The sequence below is a fragment of the Hyaena hyaena genome, unplaced genomic scaffold, assembly GCF_003009895.1.
Source record: "Hyaena hyaena isolate Hyena2069 unplaced genomic scaffold, ASM300989v1 scaffold_13, whole genome shotgun sequence".
Taxonomy (NCBI): Eukaryota; Metazoa; Chordata; class Mammalia; order Carnivora; family Hyaenidae; genus Hyaena; species Hyaena hyaena.
Window position 1 is genome coordinate 4,031,580 of NW_024080645.1, and position 27,201 is coordinate 4,058,780.

A 27,201-nucleotide genomic window follows, 5' to 3' on the forward strand; every position below is an offset into this window, starting at 1 on the left:
TTAACTTGATTATCAGAATGATTTAAAGGAGGAAGCCACATACAAATTCAAGGAGAAAGGATTCCAATTCGTGGAAACAGTAAACACAAAGGCTTAAAATAGAAATAACCTGGCCAATGTTTATGAAACACAGGGAGTAATGGAAGAGTGAGAGAAGACAAGGTCAGGTGCAGACAGAGGCAGTGACCGCTGGCTTTTTTACAAAAAAAATCTGTTTTCTCTTCTTCCTGAGATATGACTTGTCTGTATCTACTAGCTTCCTCTGAATTTAAGTGGGATAATGCTACTGAGTCCTGGACAGTGAAATAAGAGGCAAAACGAGGGTGCCATTTCAAGGCCAAAGCTTTTAAAATGTGGGTGTTTTCCCTGCCCATACTTTTTCCTGTCTGACAGCAAGACAGACAGGAACAGATAGTAACATATAATAGATCTAATACACAAGTTTCGTGTTCATCATGAGGAAGAGAGTATTTAAAGCCATAGGCCTCGATCCGCTCTCTCCTCTCCTACACTAACAGCACGCAGACCCCCAGCCTGTCATTAGATGGCCCCGCACAACCTGCTCCTCCCTGCCCTGCACCTGCCTCCGTCTCACACACACTTCTTCACGGGGCCCCACCTGCTTCTAATGCCCTCCTCTCTGCACTCCCCAAATACCACCCATTCTTTAAGGCCCACGGCAGAATCTCCCGTCAAAACTTTCCTGACACTACTCAATCTGAGGTAATCCCTCCATAGTCTGGATGTGAAGAGTAATTACTTAAAAAAGTAGCTTAAAAAAGGTAAAAAAAAAAAATAAAAATCACATTTTACTGTATGCTATCTAGATTTTTCTATTTGTGCTTTAAATCTTAATTTTCACATATTTGTTCCTTGATTCTCCAATTAGTTCGTAGTTTCCTTAAGAAAAATCACATCTTACTCTTTGTATTTTTTTGTTTAAATAATTTTTTGTTTGAATAATTTTTTAAAATATTTGTTTGTTGGGGCACCTGGGTGCCTCAGTCAGTTAAGTGTCCGACTTTGGCTCAAGTTATGATCAGATTCGTGGGTTCGAATCCTGTGTTGGGCTCTGTGCTGACAGCTCAGAGCCAGAAGCCTGTTTCGGATTCTTTGTCTCCCTCTTTCTCTGCCTCTCCCCCACTTGTGCTCTGTCTCTCCTTCTCAAAAATAAACATTTTAAAAAATGTTCATTCATTCATTTATTGACTGACTGGGCAGGAGGCAGAGAGAGGGAGAGAGAAAGGATCCCAAGCAGGCTCTGACAGTGAGGGGCCCAATGTGGGGCTTGACCCGCGAACCTCAAGAGCATAACCTGAGTTGAAATCAAGAATCAGATGCTTGGGGCACCTGGGGGGCTCAGTCGGTTAAGTGTCTGACTTCGGCTCAGGTCATGATCTCACGGTTCGTGGGTTTGAGCCCTGCGTTGGGCTCTGTGCTGACTACCAGCTCAGAGCCTGCAGCCTATTTCAGATTCTGTGTCTCCCTCTCTCTCTGACCCTCCCCTGCTCACGCTGTCTCTCTCTCTCTCTCTCAGAAATAAATAAAACATTTAAAAAAAATTTTTTTAAAAAGCCAACTGAAAAAAAAGAAAGAAATCAGATGTTCAACTGACTGAGCCACCCAGATGTCCCTCTTGTCTGTATTTCTGAAATGATCCTATTGTAACGCCGTGCAAATGGTGTGCATTCAGTGACTACTTATTTGATTTGACATTTTTTATTTATTTATTTATTTTTTTATGTTTTTTTAATGTTTTATTTATTTCTAGTAGAGAGAGAGAGAGACAGCGTGAGCAGGGGAGGGTCAGAGAGAGAGGGAGTCACAGACTGAAACAGGCTCCAGGCTCAGAGCTGGCAGTCAGCACAGAGCCCGACGCGGGGCTCGAACCCACAAACCGCGAGATCATGACCAAACCAAAGTCGGACGCTTAACCGACTAAGCCACCCAGGCGCCCCGATTTGACATTTTTTAAAAAGTGACAACGTAGCTAAGACTGTTAGGAATTTATCACCAAAATAAAGAAAAAAAAATTTTAAAGGTAGACTTACTTATTTAATTTGGAAAAAACCACTACTTGAAAAACAGCCTGTCCACCGAAAAGGCTGACTATTAAGGTGTTACTGTATTTAACCCGTATAAATTTGGGGGCGCCTCGGTGGCTCAGTCAGGTGAGCTCAGGTTATGATCTCACAGTTTGGGAGTTCAAGCACCACACACCAGGCTCTCTACTGTCAGCACAGAGCCTACTTCGGATCCTCCATTCACCCCCACCCAACCCTGCCCTGCTAGCTCTCTCTCGAAAATAAACAAATATTTAAAAAAACAAATAAAATAAACGGCAGTTTGAATCCTGGCAGACTCACCTATATCGATGTCAGTAAAGCCCTCCGCACTTATCGCGTCCACCGTACTTTTGTCTATTGTGTCCAGACAGAGACTAGCCAGCTGAGGCTCATCAAATAATCGGGCCTAGACAGACAGAAAGACAATTGTTTTATTCTCATAGTTATTGTGCTTTCAGACTGTACATATTCAGTTAGAACTATAAATAGTTACAACTGCTAACTATGTAAAAACACCTAGTTAAAATACCATTATAATGTGTATAATATATTCTTAAAACTTCCCTTCCACAATCAGAAATGAAAAGCTAAGGGCACAGATGCCCTGCTTAGATAGCAGCTTCACATGACCACTGACGACTCTGTTGTTTTCCTTTCCATCTGCTCATATGTATAGGCTGCCTTGTTTCTTACACATTACTTATTTTGATCCTTAACAAACACTCCAGATTGGATAAGGCAGACATTATTATCCCATTTTCCAGATGTGGAAACAGGCTCAGAAAGGTGTGCTAACTTGCCTAATGGGATCTAGCCAGTCATGCTGCAGAGTCATTACTTAAGTCCACGTTGTAGGATATTGTCACTAAACGATATCAACTGTCAAGCATACAGTACAGAACAGATCAGACTTATTTTTCCATCTTCTGTCTCCACTTGCGCTGGGGAGGAGGGGGAAATTAAGTTCAAGAATTTCAGAGCACGAAAGCTCTGGGAAACTAAGCAAATAGTAAGCCAACAACAGAAAAGTAAGTAATAGTCACATGACAGAATATCATACGACAGTTAGAATGATCTATCTACAACAGCACACAATGAGTGAATCCCACAAACACAATGACAAGCAAAAGAAGCCACAGAATAAACTAAGCAAAAAAATACATACTGCATGATTCCAATAAAGCTAATAATCTAGGCTTTAAGAAGTCAGAAGTCAAGCCTAAAATAATGTGATTAATCAGGATGCATACTATAATTTTTAAAAATCCAAGTTTATTTATTTATTTTTAATGTTTATTTTTGAGGGACAGAACACAAGCAGAGGAGGGGCAGAGAGAGAGGGAAACAGAGGATCTGAAGCAGGCTCTGGGCTGACAGCAGACAGCCCAATGCAGGGCTCAAACCCACAAACCACAAGATCATGACCGAAGCTGAAGTTGGATGCTCAACCAACAGAGCCACCCAGGCACCCCAAAATAACCCCAAGTTTAAAAGTCAGGCATTGAGAAAAGGGACGGAGGATCCAAACTCAAACAAGATTTAAAAATCCAGAACACTGGGGCTCCTGAGTTACTCAGTCAGTTAAGTGTCTGACTGCGGCTCATGGTTCATGAGTTCAAGCCCCTCATCAGGCTCTGTGCTGACAGCTCAGAGCCTGGAGCCTGCTTTGGATTCTGTGTCTCCCTCTCTCTGTGTCCCTCTGCCACTCACGCTCTGTCTCTCTCTCTCTCAAAAATGAATAAAGGTTAAAAAATTATTTTTATTTATTTTTTAATGTTTTTATTTATTTCTGAGAGAGAAACAGCATGAGCAGGGGAGGGTCAGAGAGAGAGACACACACACAGAACGTGAAGCCGGCTCCAGGCTCTGAGCTAGCTGTCAGCACAGAGCCCGATGTGGGGCTCGAACCCACGAACCATGAGATCATGACCTGAGCCAAAGTCAGACGCTTAACTGACTGAGCCACCCAGGCACCCCCCCAAAAATTTTTTTTAATAAAAAAAATAAAAACCCGGAACACTGAAAAAAGCTGTAATGACAGGTGTGCCAGTGACCAGCTCTCATTCTGGCCTGGCGTTGGGCCTAGTTACATTTAATATATGCACAAACACAAGACACACAGGTATTCATGCTGGGTCACACAGAGACCTGCTGAGAATCATGCAGTTAATTAACCATTATTTGGCACAACTAAGTACTCTTCATTTATTTGTAAAGTAAAATCATTTTCAAAGGATTCAGTAACTCAGGTGCTACTGACCTATTCTGTTAATAAACATCCCTGAACTAAACAGTTATCTTGTGTTTTACGGGGGAGAGAAGACAGCGATAAACACCTTGGAGTAAATTTAAAATAGATATATACCTTATAGATGATATATAATTGTATTTACACATATAAAATATGCATGTATGTTAAGTCAAAAGAACATTTCTTACAATTACACAATCCTCAAACATGTCTGAAAATGCTCCTCTTGGAGCACCTGGGTGGCTCAGTCAGTTAAGCATCTGATTCTTGATTTTGGCTCAGGTTGTGATCTTGTAATTCATGGGTTTGAGCCCCGTGTTGGGCTCCATGCTGACAGTGTGGAGCCTGGTTGGGATTCTCTCTCTCTCTGCTCCTCCTACCCCCCTCAAAATAAACACCTAAACTTAAAAAAAATTGTTTAATGTACTTCTTAGATTATATATTGGGTTTATATTAATTTGAGTAGTCAAAATTTTCTACAAAAAATAATATGAAATCTGTATTTAGGAGAATAAAATTAACTCTTAAAATGCTTTTAATTTATAAGTAATGAAAACATGCAAGTGAAAAGAACACCCATGTACCCTTTACCCAGATTTACTTATCTGTCATCTAATATTTCACCTCTTTATCGTTTGTGCTCTCTCTATATACACACAGGTGTGGACGCACACACAACACACAATTTTATACACATACATATATACACATATATATGTCAGTAGATACATGTATATATAAATGGGATAATAATGTATAAGACACAGACAATGTATAGTGTGTGGGTGTGTATTTGAGGTGAACTATTCAAGAACAAATTACAGACATCATAGCCCTTACCCATAAATACTTGAATAAGAATACTCTCTTATATAACCATAGTAATGAACTTTGGTAATAGCCATATAATATTTCTATCAAATCTACTGTATTTGTTTTACCAACTGATCCAATCTTTTAGAACACTTTTCCTTCTGGAATAGGATCCAGTGTAGGATCACAGTCTATGAATTTTTAAAATATGAAAAACAGTACATTTTTACCAAGTGAAATTCTAGTTTCAGCAGGTATTCTAACTGGCTAACTCAACTATATTTCTAGTGTTCATACAAAAATTGATCTTTCCCTCTAGGAAAAACAATTTTTGTAAAAATTATTTCAGGAGCACTATTTCAGCGATTCCTCAGATTACACAGGTAATATCAAGTTTCCTACGGAATCTATTGTTGCTGCTTAGGGTAAATAAAATACATTTTCTCAGAATTTAGTTTGAGTCTGGCACCACCTCTGAAAAAATATCACTGTGATGGTAGCACTTGCTCACAAGCGTCTCTTCCCCGTCGCACTCACTCCGGTACAACACACTGGCCTCTTGTTTTAGCACGAAGCTGGCAAAGGTCCTCTCAAGCAAATGACCACGCTCAGTGCAAATAACTCACTTGGCAGGAAGAAGAACTTCACATGACAATTTGTGGGCTAATTCACATGACCCCGCTGGTGAAATATGTGCAGTAAAAATGGGCTCTCAGACCAACCGCACACTGAAAAGTTCCTTTCCTTTCTCATGGTGACATCTGTCAACGCTTACACTCGAGTGTGGTCCGAAGCACTGGCAGCACCTGAAAGCCCATGGGAAGTGCAGCCTCTTAGGCCCCACTTTGGACCCGCTGAATCAGAAACTGTAGTTTAATTGTCAAAGTTGAATGTATTGAGGTTTCTGAATTTTTCCATAAGGTTTTAAAATAAAAGTAAATAAGTGATCCTCTCCAGATACCTTAAAACATTTGGATAAAGAATCTTAAGAATATCAACTTCCGTAATAGATTTTCATCCCAAACTCAAAAGAGGGAAAAATGGAGGGTTATCCTGATTAACAGTTCTATGAACTTACTCAAATTATTTCACGTTTCTGTGCCCCTATCTCCTTATCTGTTAAATGGGGACAATAAGAAAGCCCAGAACACCTACCCCTCCGAAAGTTATTGTACAAGATTAAATGAACTAACGCATACAAAGTGCTGGCACGCAATAATCACTCGATACATTCTGCTATCATCATTACCATCAGTATCACCGCGCCTTAACAACTGGCTGAAGGCTGGGATCTGAGTTGTACCACCTGCTGTCTAATGTGAAATAAGATATTTACCCCTCCACGCTTCCATTTCTTCATCTTTAAAACAGGAATAACAGTAAATAACATCACAGAGCTGTAATGGGGAGTAAATGTGTAATACATGCAAAGCGGCTAGTTTAGTGTCTGGGATACTATGTACAGACGGAGTTCTGTGATTACGTCGTGACATCGGTGTGTTCTTTCTTCCCTAACTACAAACATCTGATGACAGATGAGTGAAAAAAACAAACAACAAAAGGCGCCATCATACAACTGCCGTGCGACAAAACAGGCAACGCTGGGCAACTGAGCTCTGGGCCCTGGCCCAGCCAGCCTGTCATGAGCCTCTGGGCAGGCGGTCAATCAGCCCAGGTTTCAGTTTTTCCATTTGGAAAATGGAAGGGTTGAGGAAGGGGACATCTGTGATTGTTCCCAGTACTAATATTCAATAGGATTATATATCATCCGCTTAGAATTTTTTTCTCATTTTAACTTGCTTACCTCTGTAAAGACGCGATCACCAAATAAGATCACATTCTGAGATTCTGGGAATTGGGATTTCAACACATACATTTTGGAGAAACAATTCAACCCTTAGCACATGGATGGTATAGGCTGGCTTAGAAATTTTTTAAACAATTCATACAAGGGTATTATGACTTTGTCTAAAAAGAAAAACAAGTGATTTATTTATATCTGAAGTATAAAGCTCAGATTACAGGCACTTAACAAATGCTAAACAGTATGGTATGGACTGGTTTTGGTTCCACAGGTGTGCTCAGTTTGTAAAAATCCATCAGCCTGAGTGCTGACGATACTGTGTCTGTCCTCTTCTGCGTGTATACTGTATTTAGTGGAAACTTTCAAATATCAGAGAAAGAACTTTCACATAAACCTTAAATTCTAACTCCTCCAAGCTTTCAAGTTAAGTCCAAAGACAGTAAACCTTAGAATTTTTCTGGACTTGAACAGTTTGGATCCAACAAAAACCTTTATTCCAGATCCAACAAAAATCAAGACCAAAGATGTCCAGAAAACTCCATGCTATCATACCCCCAATCACAGCAGGAACAAACTGGATCCTAATTCCAATCCTGAACAGCTGTGTGACTTTGAGTCCTAATAGCTTACTTACATAAAGCTTCAGTTTCTTTACCCTATGATAGTATATTAACTCAAATTTGCTTTTCTATCCTAATATCATATGGATCTGATATACTACCCTGAATGGTACTATAAAAAAATTACATATACTTTAATGATCTAGAATTCTCCAAGAACTACTTAATACTCATGTAGTTATACTCAATTTTTAAAGCTATAAGGGCACCGACCTTGGCTACACTCACTTACCTGAGTAAGTAACATAAAGGCATTATCTGCCCTAAGATGTTTGGTGAGAAATTCCACGCAGTGTGCTTCCAAGGCAGGAACTGCGTATTTCTTAGCGGTATAGAGCGTGGTCATAACCGTCTCGGGGCCAATCTGAACTTCGTCTGAATACAGAAATCTGGAAAGCAAATGGGAAATCACAGAGACGGCCATTAGTATCTTAGAGAAGCAATCCATCAGCGTGACACCTCTGAGGAATATTTTAAAAGATAATGAGCAAACTAAACAACAACCTGAAATTCACATCCAGGGCTACATACAGGGCCTCTGCACATACATCATCTCATCTTATTCTTACTCAGTCCTGAGTAAGGTAGTATCTCCATTTTACAGATGAAACTGAAGTCAAGTGAAGATCACAAGACAGACTCCTCTCTCTTAAGCCAAATACTCAGAGGTCTTTCAGCAGCTCAGGACAGGAGCCAAACCCTCATCAAAGGATGTTCATTTAAACAAATCTAAGACAGCTGAAGCTCACACCTCTAGAGGTCAAAACATTCTTCATGTATTTGCAGATAATGGTGTCCTGTTATTCTGGGCATCATTTAATCTTTTATTGTTATTCCCAAATTAGTGTAATGCCCAAAGACATCGCTGGGGGCTCTGGGGGAAGAAAACAGTTTAATACTATCTTAAATGACCTGTTATGTGCTTTTGGGTATTTAGGTCCAATTTTCTCTCAAAACACCATCAGTCCAATACTGCCTCCTCCCAGTCTGCTGCTCCCAACTGCGAGACTGCCAGATAGGCCAGCTTTACCGAACCGCAAGCAAAGCAGAAGTTCTCTGCGAAGGCTGCACGGTTCCTGCTGAACCACCCGGGAGCTTCTACGTAGCAACTCAGGTGCCTTCTGTGGCTCCTCAGAGACCCAGCATGGACTGCCCAGCTCCCTCCCAACCATACACGCGCAGCAGGAAAGCCAAGGGAGGGGGGGCGTATGGCGTTAAGAACCGAATTTGAGAGATACTAAAGACATTAGAATGCTTATTACACGTACGTCCCTAGGCCCCAACTCCTGAAACAGGGAAACCTGTTAACATCTTTGAGAACCCTCTGTTCATGGGCGTGGGTGAAGAAGGGAGGTTCTAGTTCATGTCCCTGCCCTCTGGTCTTTCCACTTCCTCTCCTTCCGTTCCTGCTCCTGCGTCCATAATCAGCACCCAAGGTGAACCGCCAGTCCCTCCCCTCCCCACCCCTGCCTCGCGCCACCACCTACCACTGGCGCTCCCCTCACAGCATCACCAAGCTTACGGCTGTCCCAAGTGGAGGCTGCTCGCTCTCATCCTCCTCTATAGCTCAGCCCTAAAAGTGAAGGCTGCTGTGTTTCAGGATTACACCCTTTACAAATACTGTATTTTTTTCCCCGGGGCTCCTGGGAGGCTCAGTCAGTTGAGCGTCTCTGACTCTTGATTTTGATCTCACAGTTCAGGGAGCTTGAGCCCCGCATCGGGGCTCTGTGCTGACAAGCATGGAGCCTGCTTGGGATTCTGTCTCTCCCTCTCTCTCTGTCCCTCCCCCTCTCCCTTTCTCTCTCTCTCTCTGAAAAATAAATAAACTTAAAATATATATTTTTTCCAAAACCTTTTTAGAGACTCAAGTCAACATTCTGTATTACCCTTATACTACTTAGCTTAAAGTTATGTGCTACCCTTTGCGATGAGTACAAGGAATTAAAAACGAAGTAAGGCACAATCACTTATAGTCAGGGGGAAAGGGATGAGCAAAAGAGAGAAAATTCACATCCGCTGAGTGCCTGCCACGGACAGAGGCCAATTCATGTGATCCTCCCGAGGGCAGGCAGGTGTTGTTACCTGCACTTAGAAGAGGAGGAAACACAAAGGTGTCTACGATCAGCACCCCATTTCTGGACCCATGCTGCTCCCAGTGCTAGGTGGTCACGCCCGCCAGGCGAGGGCCGTTTCATCTATGAGGTCTCAGGAGGAGAGGGCTTGGGTTGGGGCCCGTCCCACCACTTGCCAGCCGTGTGACCTGAAACCAGATCAGTGGTGCTCCCTTCTGAAAAGAGGAAAGTGACAGTATCCCCTTCATAACGCGCTCGTGAGGATTCACAGAAATTGTAATACACGAAGTGGTTTAAATGGTGCCTGACAAATTCTTAGCCTCAGCAAATGTTAGCTGTTATTTCTGCACCGCTTCATTATTTTCTGTCTATTTTCCTGTTTTAGAAGAGCCCCTTGCTCTTGTCTTCTGGCCTTTCTGACTCTCTCCCCGGCAACCACACGCTCACATTTCTGAGAATTCCTGCTTCTGAGCTGTCCCTTTTTGCCTCCACAGCATCGTCTCAGTTCTATGGATGCAAAAATGTTCTTAGATCTCCAAGATGCTATTAAGCAACGTTTTTAAGGTCCTTTCCATTCCCTGAATTATCTACTTCCTCCAGGATCAGCTGCTCTTGGTCTCTGTCATTCACGTTCTCATTTTGCTCTATGTCAAATGACCAGTGGCTGTCTCCAGTCTGGAATTCTAGTAGCTCGTATAGCCTTTCTTTGCCTGTAGATGGGCCTGTTTTCAGCTAAAACCACTCACCAAATGAACGGGCTGGCTGGGAGCTCTGGCCGTGGAGGACTGCTGACCGGCCCCTGGCATGGCAGTGGGAAAGGAGCTGGGCAGGGCCCCCAATGCCTTTACCCTAGAGTCCCCGTGCCGGCTCAGGCAGCTTGCTCCGTTCATTTATTTATTTATTTTTTTAAAGGTTCCACTTTATTTTTTTTTTAATTTTTTTTTATTTTTGAGACAGAGAGAGAGACAGAGCACAAGTGGGAGAGGGTCAGAGAGAGAGAGGGAGACACAGAATCTGAAACAGGCTGTCAGCACAGAGCCCAACATGGGGCTCGAACCCACAAACCGTGTGATCATGACCTGAGCCGAAGTCAGATGCTCAACTGACTGAGCCACCCAGGCGCCCCACTCCGATCATTTAAAGAGGAGCCTATCACAAGGTCGTCAGGGGCAGCTAGTCTGCAAGAGCTGGTTGAGGATGTCATCTATGAGCCAGTTTTCAATGAACTACCATGTGATGGCCCACCGTCTCATCTCCCCTCCTCCCTGCTGACCCCAGTCTGGAAAGGCACGGGCGGGAGGGACACAGCTCAGCCAGAGAAGGCAGCGCCCCCGGGCTCTGGACTCTGGGTTCAGGTCACCCACTCCCTTTCATCATCAGCCACTTTCCATGGCTCTGTCCCTTTTCCACACTGCTGGCTCCCAATCCATTTCCCTTCCCTCTTCCCACTAAGGGATTTATTCTCTCTTGTTATTTTCTTACAGTCACTTGAACTGGGAGAGACAGAAGACTAACAGCATGTACATTTCCATTCTTGATTTAGAAACCTATTAAGTTTTAATTCTAAGGGCAAGGTAGGAAGGAATCTTTACATCTATCTGCCTTAATTTTTTTTTAGGCAAAAATTACTAGAGTTATAAAATAAAGAGCAGAAATGTGGGGCCTTTATCACCATTTGCCTTTGTATGTGAGTAGATTCTAACTTAAGGACACAAGTACATGGTTCTATAAGCATCTACACGTGGGGGCGGCTTTGTCAGGGACATCTGCAAAGCGCCCCCCCCCCCCCCGGAGAAATTTCTACTTGAAGTAAGATCTAAAAAATGACCACAGGGTGGGAAGAACACACCAGGAACAAGAGAGAATTGTGTTTTTAGACTATTCTAGGGGCGCCCGGGTAGCTCAGTTGATTGAGCAACTGACTTCGGCTCAGGTCAAGATCTCATGGTTCATGAGTTCGAGCCCCATGTTGAGCTCTGTGCTGACAGCTCAGAGCCTGAAACCTGCTTTGGATTCTGTGTCTCCCTCGCTCTCTGCCCCTCCCCTGCTCACACTCTCTTTCCCTCTCAAAAAAATAAACATTAAAAAAAAAAAGACTATTCTATTTGAGACACACACACACACACAAACACACACACCCATTCAATTTGCTTTTATGAGGTCACAATTTGGTATTATATACCTTTGGCTTACATCAAGGAATACTTTAAAGAAACATCTATATCTAAAGATGCAAATTGGGGCGCCTGGGTGGCTTAGTCGGTTAAGCGTCTGACTTTCGCTTGGGTCATGATCTCGCGGTTCGTGGGTTCGAGCCCCGCGTCGGGCTCTGTGCTGACTGCCAGCTCAGAGCCTGGAGCCTGTTTCAGTCTGTGACTCCCTCTCTCTCTGACCCTCCCCTGCTCACGCTGTCTCTCTCTCCTAGAAATAAATAAAACATTAAAAATAATAATAAAAAATAAAGACGCAAATTAAGGACACGGTTCATTTCAGTAAAGCCTTCTTTATGAGAAACCTCGGCAGGAATTGTTTCACTGCTCTGATGACCAGAAGGAGCTGTGCATCCTCTGAGCGGGCGGGCGGTTTCTAACCTGGCAAGTACTGGGTCTGAATTCTAACTGACCAGCTTTCTTGTTGTGCATCCACTGCTAAAATAATTAAAGTAGATTTGTGGCTTACCAATAGCATGCGTTTTTGTGTTAGCTTCTCTTGCTTTATTTTATTTCTTGCCTTTGTGTTTTTTTTGTAAGACATTCTAAATTCTTTCTGTTGTACTGGAAACAACAAGAAAAGGAACTCTGTGTTTCTTATATTTTTCCCCAACATCTTTTCGACGATACCAGGCGCGGTGCAGGCACACAGCTAAACCTTAATAAACACGTATTAGCCGACTAGACAATTCCATTCAAGCATCTATGTAACACAACAGAGGAACCGTTTGCATTTTAATAAGAAAACTGGCTACTTAAAAATCCAGGAACTATCTTGGTTCATACTTTACTTACATGTTTTCTTACATTCTATTTAATTATTAAAATTGCTAGAATATGAAAATAGGCCCAGGCTTACAAAATATAATTAAAAATCAATCACATTACAATTGTCTTTTAAAATGAATATTTCAGCCCTCATTTATGACCTTTAACGCCCTTATTTACTATCTTTAAGGACAAGGCCCTCCCAAAGACTAAAGGTTTTCCAAAAAGATAAAAGTTAGGTTATATTTAAGTAAAAAATTTTACAAAGCTATGGTGAAAATGTGATTTTAAATTGGAAAACATCCTAAGATTGTGCATAAGAAACCCTGTATCACTACTGACTCATTCATTTTACCCAAAAGCATTTACTGAGGGCCTAGAATACCAGGCACTGGGGTAGGTCTGAAAAATACAAACCTGGGTGACACAGCCCTGCCCACAGACGGTTTGGTAATAAAATGATTAAAAAGTAGTGTCACAATTACAGAATTCTGTATCAGGCACAGTGTGATAACTAATCTATGAAGACGGTCCCAATCAATCATGCCTTCTATTATCCGTGGCCTTATACAGATCTGCCCCATAATAAATCTGGGCTGGCTCAGAATGTGGCAGAAGTGACACCATCCCGGTGTGGGGCCTCACCCCTGAGGATGCCTGGCAGCTCCTGCTGCTGTGTTCTCAGAAGCCCCGAGCTGCTAGCCAAGAAGTCCAGGTACCTACTGGAAAGATGAGCTGGAGAAGCTGTGCAGGGGTGGGGGGGTGGAGGGGGGCAGAGTCAGCCCAGGATCCGGCTCACACCTCCAGAGGACCCAGCTTGACCGCTATGGGACCACAGCTGCAGGGGACCCAGAGGCGGCACAGAACCACACCGCTGACCTCAGTCAAGGGAAAGGTACTAAAACCAGGCTTAAGTCACTAAAGGTTGGAGGGTTTTGCTCTACAGCAATAGATACAACACTTGCTACGAGAGAGATTAGATGAAGCAGTGCTCAATTCTGCCTTCGGGTGGAATCATGTTTTATGCAAGAGGTAAAACCTGAAGTCTATCTGAACAGTCACTGTGGAGAGTCGTACAAAGGCAAGGAGGCCTCAGAAGGCAGGCGTTAAAGGAGTGCCTGGGGGGCTTAGTCTGTTAAGTTTCTGACCCTTGTATCTCAGCTCAGGTCATTATCTCATGGTTGGTGAGATGGAGCCATTTGCTGAACTAGGCGATGACAGTGCAGAGCTTGACTGGGATTCATTCTCTGTCTCTCTGTCTCTGTCTCTCTCTCCCTCTCCCCTGCGTGCTTCTCCCCCACCCAGAAATAAATGAATAAACATTAAAAAAAAAAAGGCAGGCATTAAAATATGAAATGAGAAGTGATTCAAGTTGGGGCACTGAGGAGATGGACACGGAAGATAGAGACGCCGAATCCCAAAGGTCCTGCGCGTCAGCTAAGACGCTGACACTTCCTTCATCCTGGAGGCAACAAGTCGAAGACTCAGGAAGGGCCTTACAGAGATAACTCTGCTAACAAGGTACAAAGTGAAGACAGCTTAGACTAAAGGCATGGTCTGGTTGAAGCGATGCAGGAAAAAAAGATTAAGAGAAGGAAGTGGAACTTTCAGGAATGGTCCAAAAAGGACGGGAGACAAGAGCAGCAGACTGGGGCCAAACTACAGCTTGGGAGCCAAGCCCACTGACATCCGCTCCCAACCAACTACAGAGTGAGAACATTCATGGGTGAGAACAAATGTTTTTTACGTCCCCCAACACACTGGGGCGCTGTATAGCATTACCGTGGCAACAGCACACTGATAAAGCAGTGGTGGGTAAGAAGAGTGCCTGCGGGGGGAGCCGGGCTGCCTCGGTCGGCAGAGCACGCGACTCTTGATCTCAGGGCTGTCAGTTCAAGACCCACTTTGGGTGTAGAGATTACTTAGAAATCTAAAAAAATAAAACAAAGTAAGAGTACCCACTCAAAGACTGGAAGTTTACGTGCACATAAGGTACTCAGGCACAGTAAACACTCATTAAATGTCACGTTCTTCTTATTATTCACATGTTCATCAGCAAGGGTAGTAGACATTCACTTGGGAACGTGCGGTTGGAAGCTGGATTCTAAGTCCGACGGAAGTCCGCCCATGCAGCGGGGGGTTAATGTAACGCCAGGAGTTAACAGAGAAAGGAGGAGGGCAGCTGAAGCCAGCATCCGGAGGAGCAGCCAATCTGCCTCCTTCCAGGCACCACAGCTCCTTGGGAGAACGGCTGAGAGGAGCCATCTCCAGGTCCTCACCGGCCGATTTTCTCCCCCATTGGCTCCAATCCATTTGCTAAAACCACCCTTGCCAGGGGTCCCAAGAGCCTCCATTTTGTCAAAACCAATAATCAATTCAATGTCTTCATTTCGCCCAACTCTCAACAGCATTTCACACAGATGACAACTCCGTCTTTATCGAAAGGCTTTCCGCAACTTGAGTTTCCAGATCCCCGGCTCCTTACTTCCTAGTCTAATTCCACTGACAGCGGTCCTCAGCCTCATTCATTCTCCTTCCCGGCGACCTCTCTCCCCGCTGGAGGCTCCCGGGGCTCATCTTCGGACCTCTCTTCACAATCCGCGTTCCCTCCCTAGGTAATCTCATTCTGCTTCACGGTTTAAAGACCATTCATTCACTCTCAGCTTTATTTATGTTCAGCAAGAAGCTCTTCCCCAGATTCCAGGCTCATATTTCTGGCTGTACTCTCGCCCTCCTTGGAGGTCTTAGAAATCTTCCGGGTTCTACCTTCAAACTACAGCTGACCCTTGAACAACACAGGAATCAGAGGCATGGCCTCCACTCTCCATCCACCCGCCCCCCTGCAGTCAAAAACCTCCATATAACTTTGACTCCCCAAAAACACTTTGCTAATAGCCTGGTGCTGATCAGAAAACTTACTGATAACATATAAACAATTAAGACATATTTGGTATATGTATTATATACTGTATTCTTAAAATTGAGAAAGCTAGAAAAAAATGTTATCAAGGAAATAGTAAGAGAAAATACATTTACAGGGGAGCCTGGGTGGCTCAGTAGGTTGAGTGTCCTACTTTGGCTCAAGTCATGATCTCATGGTTCATGGGAACCTCACTACAGGCTGTGCTGACAGCCCAGAGCCGGGACCCTGCTTTGGATTCTCTCTCGCTCGCTCGCTCGCTCACTTTGGATTCTCTGTTGCTCTCTCTGTCCCTCACCCAGTTGTGTACTCTCTCTCTCTCTCAAAAATAAACATTAAAAAATTTTTCTAAATACTTTTACAGTACCATACTGTATTGTTAAAAAAAAGAATCTGCCTATAAGTGGGCCCATGTAGTTCAAACTCACGTGGTTCAGGTCAATCCTATACCCGCGGTCTGACCCTTACCCCGCCTAGCCCCGCCACCCCAGTATAGCCCTCCATCGTGTCTCTTGCCTGCGCTACTGCAAAAGCCTCTTCGTTCAATTCCCGGCTGCCCGTTTTATTTCCTCCACGGTCGAATCCCCAAACAACTGCCAGAATGAGTTTTTAGAAACATAAATCGGGTCACATCACTTCCCACTGAAAACTCTCCAAATGCTCCCTACCGCACACACACGTCCTCCCCCCGCCATCCAGCCCTGCGCGGCCTTGTGCAGCCTAACCTGGCCTCTCCCCCTTACTCACTCTCTTCAGCCCGCACTGGCTGACCCCTGGAGTTCGTGCAACAAGGGGAATTCGGGGCCTTACACACGCTTGCCTACGACGCTCCTTGCCTCACGGCTTCAGCATTTTCCCCCAACACGCTTCCCAGTACTCGACATCACATGTTTCTCCTTACTAGATTACAAAGTACTCGAGGGCAGGGACGTTTGCTTGTTCATCGCTCTACCCAGCATCTAAAACAGTGGCTGGCGCGGGGAGGCACACGGCGTTTCTCAAATGAACTGAAGAACGTCACTTAGAGGTCAGGCAGATCAAAACAAGCAGTTTCTGATTCAATCTGTAAACATAATAAACATAGGCCAAGCCAACCTGTTTTCCCAACTCAGCAAGTACCATGAGACAGCTGTTTGTCACACAATAATAGGTAAGGACAGCATCTATCTTTCATAGCCAGACAATACCTTTCAGTCCAGATATCATTTCACAACAGAACAAGACCGGAATCGGGGCGCCTGGGCGGCTCAGTCAGTTGAGCGTCCGAGTTCAGCTCAGCTCATGATCTCACCATCTGTGGGTTCGAGCCCCACGTCAGGTTCTGTGCTGACAGCTCGGAGCCTGGAGCCTGCTTCGGATTCTGTATCTCCCTCTCTCTCTCTCTGCCCCTCCCTGGCGGCTCGTGCTCTGTCTCCCTCTCTCTCTCTCAAAAATGAACAAACATTTAAAAAAAAAAACAAAAAACCAAGACTGGAATCTGAAGGAGAAATACCATGACCACACTGAAAAGAGGATAATTTCAAAGACTTTACAATTAATTCACTTATTTTCTGTTGATAGGAAAGGACTGACTGATTAGCGAAAATACGAGCAACCATTTTTCCCTCTACATTCTTATTTACCAATCTCTATTTTTTTTGAAATGAAAAAGCTTCTCGATAATATTTTAGAGCAGTGGATCTCAGATTTAGCTGGTATTAGTATGTAGGAGAGTATTAAAAAGGCTCTCAAGTCCCACTTCCAAACATTACAATATTTTAGGGAGGGAGGAAGGGATCTAAGAATTTCACAAGTACTAGGGGTGCCTGGGTGGCTCAGTCGGTTATGCGTCTGACTTCAGCTCAGGTCATGATCTCATCGTTCACGAGTTCGAGGCCCATGTCAGACTCTGTGCTGACAGCTCAGAGCCTGGAGCCTGCTTCAGATTCTGTGTCTTCCCCTCTCTCTGACCCTCCCCTGCTCTCCTGTCTCTCTCTCTCTCTCAGAAATAAATAAAAAACATTAAAAATTTTAAAAAAAGAGAGAATTTCACCAGTACTCAAGGAGAAAACGACTCAGGCAGACCAACAAATCGCTCTGAGATACTTGTAAATGAGCTAAAACCAATCGTCTTGTCAACTTCAAACCAAAACCCAAAATGACCTAGATCCTAGGTTTTTAGCTAGCTTTCCTCCCTTTATAACTGTAATTTAACTAAATTGCAGAAAACATGGGAAACAAAGAAAAAAAGAAGAAAACAAGGCGTCATCATTTTACCGGTACAATACAACTCTGGTCAGCATTTTGTTAGGCTTCCTTCCATCCAGCCTCTGGGTGTATGTTTGTTGTTTTACTATTATTTATTACACTCGTTTCCCGTGTTCATATTACCCAGTCTCCATCAGTACCTGAGCAGTACCATTAACCCCATCTAATGCACCCAACCATTTCCTCCAGCTGACTACTTCCTTACACTATAAATAATCCAGCCGTAAATATCCTCTTACACAACATTTTTTTTAGTACTTCAATACGGGGGTGGGGGGGGGGGGATCTGTAATGCCAAACTGTTTTACTGTCTTTGTCAAAGAGGGCTTCTCCAATGTATATATATACACATTTTTTTTTTAATTTATTTTTGAGAGAGAGAAAAAACAGAATGAGCAGGGGAGGGGCAGAGAGGCGGACACAGAGTCGGAAGCAGGCTCCAGGCTCTGAGCTAGCTGTCAGCACAGAGCCCGATTTGGGCCTTGAAAACATAAACCTTGGGGCGCCTGGGTGGCTCAGCCGGTTAAGCTGAGGACTTTGGCTCAGGTCATGACCTCGCGGTTCATGGGTTCAAGCCCCGTGACGGGCTCTGTGCTGACAGCTCAGAGACTGGAGCCTGTCTTCAGATTCTGTATCTCCTTCTCTCTCTGACCCTCCCCTGCTCATGCTGTCTCTCTCTCTCAAAAATAAATAAAACATTAAAAATTTAAAAAAAAAAGAAGAAGAAGAAGAAGAAGAAGAAGAAAGAAACCATTGAGATCATGACCCGAGCCGAAGTCGGATGCTTAACCAACTGAGCCACCCAGGCGCCCCCAATATTATCTTTAAAATACTGGGAGTGTACTAGTAGAGAGGAAAAGTGCTTCGCTTTTAATTTTCACTTAATCACCGAGGTTAAACACTCCTTGTTAATTAGCTGCATCTTTTCTTTCCCTGTTATCTATCATGCCCTTTAGCCATTTATTTATAGGATGCTGGTATTTCTTTTCTACTTGTTTTAAATTTGTACTCATCTTCCCGACGGAGCGGTGAACCTTCGTGGGCTACTGATCTGTTCAGTGGCCTCTTTTTCGGCTCAGTACCACCCAAGATTGCTATTTTGCGGAGAACACACCGTAGTCAGGCAGCGAACATCCTCCCCGTATAATGAGACACACATGGTCTTCCAGAGAAGTCTGCTCTTCCCTCTGCTCGTCATCTGACTCTTCCGGGCCCCAATCCGTGTGCAGAAGTGTGGAAGACAATACCCCCCTAAGTGGACTTCTGCGAATAAACGCTACTAACGCCAAAGGACTGACTCTCTTCCATTCACTAAAATTAATCAGAAGTCGATGTATGATCCTGAAATAAAACAAAAAGCAAACTCTTGGGGCGCCTGGGTGGCTTAGTCGGTTGGGCGTCCGACTTTCGCTTAGGTCATGATCTCGCGGTTCGTGGGTTCGAGCCCCGCGTCGGGCTCTGTGCTGACAGCCAGCTCGGAGCCTGGAGCCTGGAGCCTGTTTCGGTCTGTGACTCCCTCTCTCTCTGACCCTCCCCTGCTCACGCTCTCTCTCTCTCTCTCTCCTAGAAATAAAAAATATTTGAAAACAAAACAAAAAGCAAACTCTTAACACCAGCGGCTAGATTGGTCTTCTACGGAAATGTGACCTTGTCCGCAGAAACGCAGACAAAAGGTAAGGCCACACCTACGTGTTCTGCTATTTCCTCTCCTGGGTCCGACGACTAAGACGCACACAACCGAGTAAGGAGTCCGGATTATAAACAAACCGACAAAACAAAGCCGCCGGTCCTCCAAGACCTCGCGACTCTTCCCCTCTCCCCCTAACGAAACACAAAAACAAAACAAAACAAAAAAACCCCTAAAACTCTGCAAACGGGCCGTCAAGACAAGCCGGTCCACACGGTCCCCTACCCCCTCACGCGTTCTCTAGTCCCGAAGAGGGGGCGACCATCCCGGACTGGGAAGGGACGCAGACCGGGGCCGCCACCCCGACGACCGGGCGCCCGCCGCTCACCTCAGCAGCGCCAGGAAGGCGGCGGGCTCCACGTCGGGCAGCTCGATCTCGGCCGACGTGGTGGCCATGCCGCCGTTGAACATGGCGTCGAAGACGGCGCTGCCGGCCGCCAGCACGAAGCGGTGCGCGGGGATGCGCTGCGGGCCCCCGGCGGCCGCGCCGCCGCGGCCCTTGCCCAGCACGAAGCGCACATCGCTCAGCAGCTCCGAGTTGAAGAGGAAGGCGAAGCGCTCCTTCAGCGACGCCTTGGTCGCCTGCCAGTTGTACAGCGGCTCCCGCTGCAGGGGGAGCAGGGGCCCCAGGGAGGACGGCGGCAGCGGCGGCGGCGGCGGCGGCGGCGGCGGCGGCCCCGCGGCGCCCGGCTCCGCCTCGGCCCCCGAGCCCTGCTCGCCCGCAGCGGCCGGCCCGAGCGACGCCATCCTCCAGCGGCGCGGCTCCCCGGGCTAGGCAGAGGGCCCCGGCCGCGCAGCCGCCATCGCCGAGGCCGCCCCCGGAGGCCGGCGCCGCCTCGGTGCCTTACGGGAAAGGCGCTTCCGGCGTCCGGGCGCCTCCCCGGCCCCGCCCCCCCCTTCGGCTGCCCGGGGCGCGTGCCCGCCACGGAGGGACGCGGGGACGCGCACGGCCGCCCGAGCCGGGAAGCGCGCCTCCGTGCCCCGCGCGGCTCGGACGGGCTCCCCGGTGAGCGCTCTGCGCGCCAGGTGCGAGCCCCGCGCCTGCGCGCTGCGGCGCCTCCTCCGGCCGGCGGCCGGCCCTTCTCTCGCACCCCTCCTCGCCAGCTGCAGCGCCTCCCCCGCGTACCTGGGGCCGGTCCCTAGGCTGCCCCTCCTGGAGTGCGGGGGTGCGAGGCCGAGGACCCGCGCAGAGAGCGCGTTGGAGGGGACGACTGGGCTCCCCAGGGCCCCCCTTCCCCAGCAGGGTCCTGGTCATCACCCCGGAGGCAGCGGAGCCGGGACCCCTTTTGTGTCCAGCAGCCCACATTCGCCCTGTCGTCTGGCTCAGTTGTTTCCAGGGTCACTGTGGACTCACGGATTTTTTTTGGAATATGTTATAATCCATTGCTAAAAATTAACAATATTTTAAATCTCCAGGGGCGCCTAAGTGGCTCAGTTGGCTAAGCGTCTGACTCTTGATTTGGGTCAGCTCATCATCTCATTGTTCATAGAGGATCAAGCCCTAAGTAGGGCTTCACGTCCGCGTGGAGCCTGCTTGGGATTCTCTCTCTCTCTCTCTCTCTCTCTCTCTCTCTTTCTTTCTCTCTCTCCCTCTCTCTCTTTCTCTCTCTCTCTCTCACTCGCTCTCGCTCTCCCTGCCCCTACCCACCCAAATAAAGAAATAAACCTAAAAAATAGATTATCAAAAAAACTGTCAAATGTATCAGAGCAAAACTAGTAGAGGCCACATTATCTGGTACAGAGCAAGAATCATAATTTCATAGAAAATATGAGGCCACTGCATAGCAAAACTAATGGCACGCAATCAAAGCTGAGTTCAAGGCTCAAGCATAGCCAAAACCACACCCTTTGCAAAACTGGAAATGATACCATTAAAGAAGTAGAGGATTTTGGGCAGGTGGCAGAGGAGGAAGCGGGAATCTGTCTCCCCTCCTAGGCAGCAGCTGTTGGCAGGGTCTGTCTGATGTGGCTTTTTGGAGCTCTGGAGCCTGTCGAAGGCCTGTAACTCTGGGGGAAGACTTGCTGTTAATTTCCATCAATGTCAGCTCTTTGCACAGAAGCAGCTACCATCCCTCATCCGCAGCCCGTGGAAGGCAGCCATACGCATGATCATGGAGCATGTGCGAGCCCTCATGGGTAAAAGGACCTGTCTGCCAAATATCTGGCCCTAGGTGCTGATTCCTGCTGGTAATCACAGTGTCCAACGAGACAGGTGGCATTGTTGTTGCAATTACACCTTTGTTCCAACCATCTCCACCCTCCAGCTGAAGTGACTTCCCAGGTATTTAAAGGGCCAGCACCCAATTCACCCTCCATTTTTTTTTTTACCCTTCCCCTTTTGGCAGCCAGACATTAGAGACTAGTAAAATTAAAAACAAACAAACAAAACTGTGTAATGAGGCAAATTAGAAAATGACCGTCCATACCCAAGGAAAGGCAGAGAGAATACTTGGGAAAAACTTAAGTTTACACCCCAAGCTGATCCTTGCCACAGAGACAATAATCCTACAGCAATCCAAACACAAAACAAAACAAAGCAAAAAAACAGCAAACCCTGGGGAAGAAGAGAATCTGATTTCCAGAGTTACCACATTACGAGATTCAAATGTCCAAGTGTTAAACGAAGTCACAAGGCATACAAAGAAATAGGAAAATATGGTCCATTCAAAGGGAAAAAATAAACAGAAACAGACCTTGAAAAAGACCTAATGGCAGATATACTAGACAGACTTTAAAACAATCGCCTTAAATTTGTTCAGAGAATTTAAGGAAGGTGCAGAAGAGACCAAGAAAACGATGCGTGAACAAAATGGAAATGTAAATAAAAAGATAGAAAACCTAAAAGGAAACAAACAAAATTCTGGAGTTGCAAAAAAGTATAATAATCAAGCTGAAACATGCACTACAGGGATTCAAAGTCAAACTTGAGCAGACAGAAGAAAGAATCTGCTGACTTGAAGATCAGACAAGAGAAATTGTTGAGGCAGAGAACAGAAAGAAGAAACTTAGAGCAAAAACAAACAGAGCCTAAGGGAGCTAATGGACATCATAAAATAGGTCAGCCTACACATTGTGGGGGTGTGGAAGACGAGAGTGGGAGGAGAGAGAGAAAGGGGTAGAGAGAATATTTGAAGAAATAGTAGTTGAAAACTTAAGCAAAAACTGACGAGATTGAGAAGGGAGAAATAGTTCTATACATGATAGTTGAAGATCTCAATATCCCACTCACAATAATAGATAGAACAACCTGACAGAAGATAAATGAGGAACTAGAGGGCTGAATGCAACAAACCGTCTAATTGCTACACACACGGGAGCACACCCTATGCAACAACGGCATACACATTCTTGCCAAGGGCACACGGGACATTTTCTTTTTTTCTTTTTTCTTTTTTTTAAATATTTTATTTTTATTTATTTCTAGGAGAGAGAGAGACAGCGTGAGCAGGGGAGGGTCAGAGAGAGAGGGAGTCACAGACTGAAACAGGCTCCAGGCTCTGAGCTGGCAGTCAGCACAGACCCCGACGCAGGGCTCGAACCCACGAACCGCGAGATGACCCAAGCGAAAGTCGGACGCTTAACCGACTGAGCCACCCAGGCGTCCATACGGGACATTTTCAAGGATAGACCATATGTTAGAACACAGATTAAGTCCCAGTAGATTTAAATAGATGGTGTATAAAACATCTTCCTGGGCTATGGTGGGATGAAGTTAGGAATCATTAACAAAAGGAGACCTGGAAGGGTGCATCCAACCCTTGAGCTCAGCTCAGGTCTCAATCTCAGGGTCATGAGTTCAAGGCCCACACTGGGCTCCATGCTGGACATGGAGCCTACTTAAAAAATTTTAAAAAATAATTTAAAAAAAGGAAAGGAAAACTGGAAAATTCACAATGTTGTGGAAATTAAACAACACATTTTTTTAATGTTTATTTATTTTTGAGAGAGACACAGAAGGTGAGCAGGGGAGGGGCAGAGAGAGAGGGAGACACAGAATCCAAAGTAGGCTCCAGGCTCTGGGCCATCAGAATACAGCCTGATGCGGGGCTCGGATTCATGAACTGCAAGATCATGACCTGAGCCAAAGTTGGACACTCAACCAACTGAGCCACCCAGGTGCCCCAAAGAACACATTTTTCTAAACAACTAATGGGTCAAAGAAGAAATCACCAGGGAAATTAGAAAATACTCACAGACAAATGATAATTGAAACACAACATACCAAAACTTAGGGGACACAATGAAAGCAATGCTAAAGGGAAAATTTATGGCTTTAAATGCTTACATTAAAAAAACATGACAGATCTCAAACCAATAACCTACTTTACAACTTAAAGAACTAGAAGACCAAACTCTAAAGCTAGCAGAAGGAAGGAAATACTAAATGTTAGAGCACTGATAAATGAAATAGAGAACAGGAAAGCAGTATAGAAAACCAGTGAAACCAAGGCTGTCTCTTTGAAAGATCAACAAAATTGATAAAACTTTAGCTAGATGGACTGGAGAGAGAGAGAGAGAGAGAGAAGACTCAAATTACTAAAATCAGAAATGAAAACGAGATGCCACTACATATGTTACAGAAATAAAAAAAGGTTATAAGAGAGAACTATGAGCAATCATATGCCGCCCAAATTGGATTACCTCGAAGAAATGTTTCTAGAAATACAGAATAAAAACTTGTTTTAATCCTTGTTAAAATGGTAAGGAAGACTTTATTCAAGACTGCTGCAATAGGGGAGAATAATCAGGCTCTGCTCAGGGTGGAAATAATAGCTGGGGATTTTGCTGGGGTTGCAGCCAACCAGCAAAATTGTGCAGGGGGAGGGTCAGTGGATGGAAAATTACCAAGAGGAGACATCAAAGTTAGGGGCATTCTTGCTAAAGGAATTCAGAATTCTTGCTGAAGACAAGCCAAGATGATCAGATATCAAGGGTGCGGGATAAGGAACCTGATCAGATACAGAGAATAACCAGATAAAGGGTAAGGGTAGTCTCACTAAACTAACTTAGCAGGATTCTTGTTGAGACTGAGTTAGGCAGACCAAACAAAGATAGGCCTGAGGCCAATGTCAAGGTCCAGTTGAGAAAAAAAAAAAAAAAAAAAAAGGCTCAGAAGAAATCTCTGACTAAAGTTTGGTCGGATGCAGTCTCTGTCAGCATTAAAGAATAAATAATCCAGGCAAGACTTGAGAGACTGGGGTCCTTAAGGGAAGTACTGACATTTACTCCAGCTTTTTCCCTGAGGATATTTTCTGATTCCTTGCTTGTTTCTCAATCCAAAACAACTCAGGTGACAGAGTATGAAACTGCCAAAGGAGATCGGGCAAAGTCCTGGAAAGACGGGAAAGACAAGAACAAGTTAACTTTATGCTCTTGGATAGCTTCTTCTTTTAAAAAAAATGTTTATTTATTTTTGGGAGAGAGAGAAAGAGAGATGGGTAGAGGATCTGAAGCAGTCCTCTGAGCTGTCAGCACAGAGCCCGATGCGGGGCTGAAACTCATGAACTGTGAGACCATGACCTGAGCCCAAGTCGGACGCTTAACCTACTGAGTAACTGAGGCGACCCGTCTTGAATAGCTTCTAAGTGGCACATGTACAAAGAGAAGCAATAGCAGTGGGAGGCTAAGAAGATACTAGAGACCTCACACCAGCTGCACAATGCCGGGGAGACTGAGCTCCCCCTGAGTTTCAAGCCGCACCAAAATGGAGGAGCCCTATTAAACACAAGGGACTTTTGGTTGAGATCTCAAAAGGACATTCCCTAGGAGTAAGGGTTACAAACCAATAGTAAGAGAAAATTTAATTGGCTAAAACCAATCTTTGAGAGGTTTAAGGTGCTCTATACAAGGAGACTGTTAAGTCAGTTAAGGAGACTTAATCAAGAAATATCATCCAGAGACTCAACGCTTTTTTCTTCTACAATGTTGTCAGGAAAAAATAAAAATTACGAGGCATGCTAAAACAGCGAGAGAGAGAAAGAGATCGAGAAGGACAAAGAATAGACAATAAAATCAGATCTATGGATGGTTCCGATATTGGATTTATCAGACAAGGACTTTAAAATATCTATGATCGGGGCACCTGGGTGGCTCAGTCAGTTGGGCGGCCGACTTCGGCTCAGGTCATGATCTCATGGTTCATGGGTTGGAGCCCCGCGTCGGGCTCTGTGCTGACAGCTCAGAGCCTGGAGACTGTTTCGGATTCTGTGTCTCCCTCTCTCTCTGACCCTCCCCTTCTCACGCTGCCTCTCCCTCTCAGAAATAAATAAAAAACATTAAAAAAAATCTATGATTGATACGATAAGGAAAATAGAAGAAAGATGGAGAGTTTCACCAGAGAATTGGAATCCATGCAAAGGGGTCAAGTGGAGGTTCTTAATCTGTAAAAATGCTATGACAAATTAATACCTAAATAATTTGTGTTTAAGAGCAAATTAGACAGAGCAGAGCAGATGATTAGCGGGACTAGGACATAAGTCACTAGATGTCCAAACTGTAACACAGTTAGGAAAGAGGACAGAACATACAGAAAAGAATATGTGTCTGTTAATTGTACGAGAAAGGACTCAACAGACGTATAATGGAGTACTAGAAGGGGAACAGAGAAGAAGGTGGAACAGTAAACCCCAGCTGGATATCTCCCAGAGCAAGTGTCCTAAGAAAACCAGTAAAGAACTTTTTTGGGCATCGCCTAGAAGTCATGCAAGGTCATATCCACTGTGTTTCATTAGCTATAAATGAGTCATAAGGCTTGTCCAGATTCAAAGGGAAGACTATCCCCTAACTCTTACTACAGGACTATTGAAGAATTTATAGTTGGGTTTTAAAAGCACACTATATCCTGGGTGTACATCCAACAAGACCTGAGACTCGTGGCCCCCAAAGGAAAGGATGTGAATGTGCAGAGCAGCTTTATTCATGCTAAATGGCCGAATGGGGGCACCTAGTGGCTCAGTCGGCTAAGCATCGGACTCTTAATTTCAGCTCAGATCATGATCTCACGGTTCGTGAGTTTGAGCCCCACGTCCGGCCCTGTGCTGACAGAGCAGAGCCTGCATGGGATTCTCCCTCTCTCTTTGCCCCTCCGTCACCTGTGCTGTCTCTCTCTCTCTCTCAAAATAGGTAAATACAAAACTTTAAAAATATACAGTATATATAAAACAATAAAAAACAAATGGCCGAATGGTTATCAATTATGGAATGGATAAATGGTGGCATATTCGTATAAGGGATGAAAAAGAACAAACCCCAATCCTGAAACACTATGAATTAATTTCATAAACCTATTGAGCTAAAGAAGCCAGACACAAAAATCCATCACTATTCCATTTACATGTAACTTCACAAGAGGCAAAACTCATATGTGGTGGTAGAGGTCAGAGTAGCAATTACCTTTTGCTGGCTGGGGTGGTTGACTGGAAGAGTGAGTGAGGGAAATGCCTGGGGTAACAGAAATTTTCTTTATCTAGAGGTGGTGATAGTTACATGGGTGTTGTTCACGGATAGTTACACAGTAATGGGCAGTGTCAGAAACCAGCCCCAAACCCAGTGGCTTGAAACAATTACTTGTTTTTCTCATGAATCTGCAATGTGGACGGGACTTGGCAGGAGACAGTTGTGGCTAATCTACCCAGACTCGCCTAGGGTGGCCTGACTGAGGGCTGGAGGGTCCCTTTCCAGGAAGGCCCCCTCACATGGCTGACAGGTCAGTGCTGGCTGGTGGCTGGGAGCTCACTGGAGCTC

The 27,201-nt window shown here is 45.0% G+C and overlaps 1 protein-coding gene across 1 annotated transcript in view; it reads right to left on the reverse strand.

Moving 5' to 3' along the window:
* BTBD1 (BTB domain containing 1) overlaps positions 1–20,298 on the reverse strand; it is a 44,157-nt gene extending 23,859 nt beyond the window's left edge. The window contains exons 1-3 of the mRNA XM_039216434.1: positions 19,787–20,298; positions 7,787–7,943; positions 2,367–2,472 (exon numbers count right to left, since the gene is read on the reverse strand). Of these exons, the coding sequence (XP_039072365.1) occupies positions 2,367–2,472; positions 7,787–7,943; positions 19,787–20,205 (682 nt within the window). The 5' untranslated portion in view covers positions 20,206–20,298. The remainder of the gene's footprint in view (positions 1–2,366; positions 2,473–7,786; positions 7,944–19,786) is intronic.
* Positions 20,299–27,201: the final 6,903 nt, after the last annotated feature.